Here is a 1879-nt window from a genome sequence, read left to right on the forward strand (position 1 = left end):
TCCCTCCCTCCCTCCCTCTCTCTCTCCCACCATCCTTCTCTCCCTCCCTCTCTTCCTCCCTCCCTCCCTCTCTTCCTCCCTCCCTCCCTCTCTTCCTCCCTCCCTCCCTCTCTTCCTCCCTCCCTTCCTCTCTTCCTCCCTCCCTTCCTCCCTCCCTCCCTCTCTTCCTCTCTCCACCTCTCTCACCCCCTCCCCCCTCCATCATTTCACTTCACTCACTTCCCCTCCTTCCATAGCTCTCTCCCTCCACCACTCCCTCCATCACTCCATCACTCCCTCCCCCTCCCTCATTACATTAGTAAAATATCTTTCTGTATTTAGTTGTCATTTCACAATACAACATTTGTTTAAATGTGAATTTTGAATAGAAATTTGAAGTTCTGACTTGGTAATACATTGAAGTTGATATTCCAGTGGGAATCCAGTAGGAATCCAGTAGGACTTCAATGTGTGGAGCATTTCATCTAATTTGTTTAAGTTCAGTTGGAGTCCAGTAGGAGTCCAGTAGGAGGGGGAATGGAGAAATATGTGAAAATGCCTTTTTGGAAATTTTGTCAAAATCCGGTAGGAATCCAGTAGGAATCCTACTGGAGTCCCGGAGTCCAGTAGGAATAGGTGGGGGAGTGATAAGTATTGAAAAATACCTTGGATCGTCGCTGTCCATGGATTCCTGTTCTAGTTCATCATCATCTTCGTTGATGGCAGCGCTAGAGTAATGATACAATCAACAATTCTATATAGGAGATCGAGCGGGCAAAGGTTGACATACACTTTACTCTTCTTAGCTGAAGCCGCCTTGCTGGGAGAGGTTGACTTGTTATTCACCGCTGGAGTGGTCTTGAGCTTAGTGGGAGAAGCTGCCTTAGTTGCCGCCTTCGCTGGGGTTGCTTTCAATGGCATGGTGGGAGGCTTCTTAGTCGCAGAGGGAGCTACACGGGGCTTCTTTGGACTGTCGTGAATGGGACTGGAGATTTTGAGGTGAGCCATAAATATAAGGAGATAATGTCATACTAACATACCTTGCATTGAAAGGTCCATCCGAATCAGAAGCCGCGACCTCGTCAATGGGTCGCTTTTTCCCTCTGTGCACAACAGTTAGATTTTTGATAATATAGATGCAAATAACAAACTTTGCGGGGGTAGGCATAGCGGCAGGGGCCTTGCGAGGTCTCCCACATTTACGTGGGGTTGTTGGCACCTCTACAATCTCCAGCTCACTCATTCTAAACAGAAAGCGAAGTTAGATAAGGCAAATGTTGGAAGAAAAGAGCGACTGACTCTGCCTTCTCCTCCTCCTCCTCCTCATCATCATCATCCTCTCCACCACACTCATCCGATGAACTTGAATAGAGTTCAGTGGGTAAGTGACTGCAAACAAGAAAAGTGTGAAGAAACGTACTCTTCCTCCTGATAAGTCTCATTCCCGTCGGACTCATCTGAGTCTTCGATAAACTCAGCAGAAATTGCAGCCTTCTTGCGACGAGTGGAAACCATGATTTTTGTCGAAGCGAAGATTGAAAAGCAGAAGTGAGAAACAATCCTTTTTTTATAGGACACAAAATTTAATTTACACAAAAACGATAGAACTGAAACGGAGAGGGGAATCAAGGAGGTTGGACCTGGAAACCCTGTATTTCGTTGAAAATGCTAGAGGTGTTAGACCCTGCAATGAGAGAATTCCTGAGGGAAGTGTAGAATCTGCAGTTGATTGAGCCTAAAACGGTTTCAGACATCAAAAGGGGTGTAAAAAAAACAAGGGTAGCAGATGAATTGCACCCCATTTGACCCCACAAGTGCCTGCGATGATAGCGCTCACAGCATTTCGTTATGAACACAACTTTGTTAACTTTGCACAAGCCCATTCAATTAAAATACTCAT

The 1879-nt window shown here is 46.0% G+C and overlaps 1 protein-coding gene across 1 annotated transcript; it reads right to left on the reverse strand.

Annotated features, from left to right (window-relative positions):
- Positions 1-460: 460 nt before the first annotated feature.
- On the reverse strand, positions 461-1494 carry LACBIDRAFT_333681 (uncharacterized protein; the record flags this gene model as incomplete). Its single annotated transcript, XM_001888357.1, has 5 exons — positions 461-707; positions 770-964; positions 1020-1223; positions 1279-1341; positions 1400-1494. The coding sequence occupies 5 exons, from the start codon at positions 1492-1494 to the stop codon at positions 461-463; spliced, it is 804 nt and encodes a 267-aa protein (XP_001888392.1).
- Positions 1495-1879: the final 385 nt, after the last annotated feature.

Source organism: Laccaria bicolor, genomic scaffold (assembly GCF_000143565.1).
Source record: "Laccaria bicolor S238N-H82 LACBIscaffold_54 genomic scaffold, whole genome shotgun sequence".
Taxonomy (NCBI): domain Eukaryota; kingdom Fungi; phylum Basidiomycota; class Agaricomycetes; order Agaricales; family Hydnangiaceae; genus Laccaria; species Laccaria bicolor.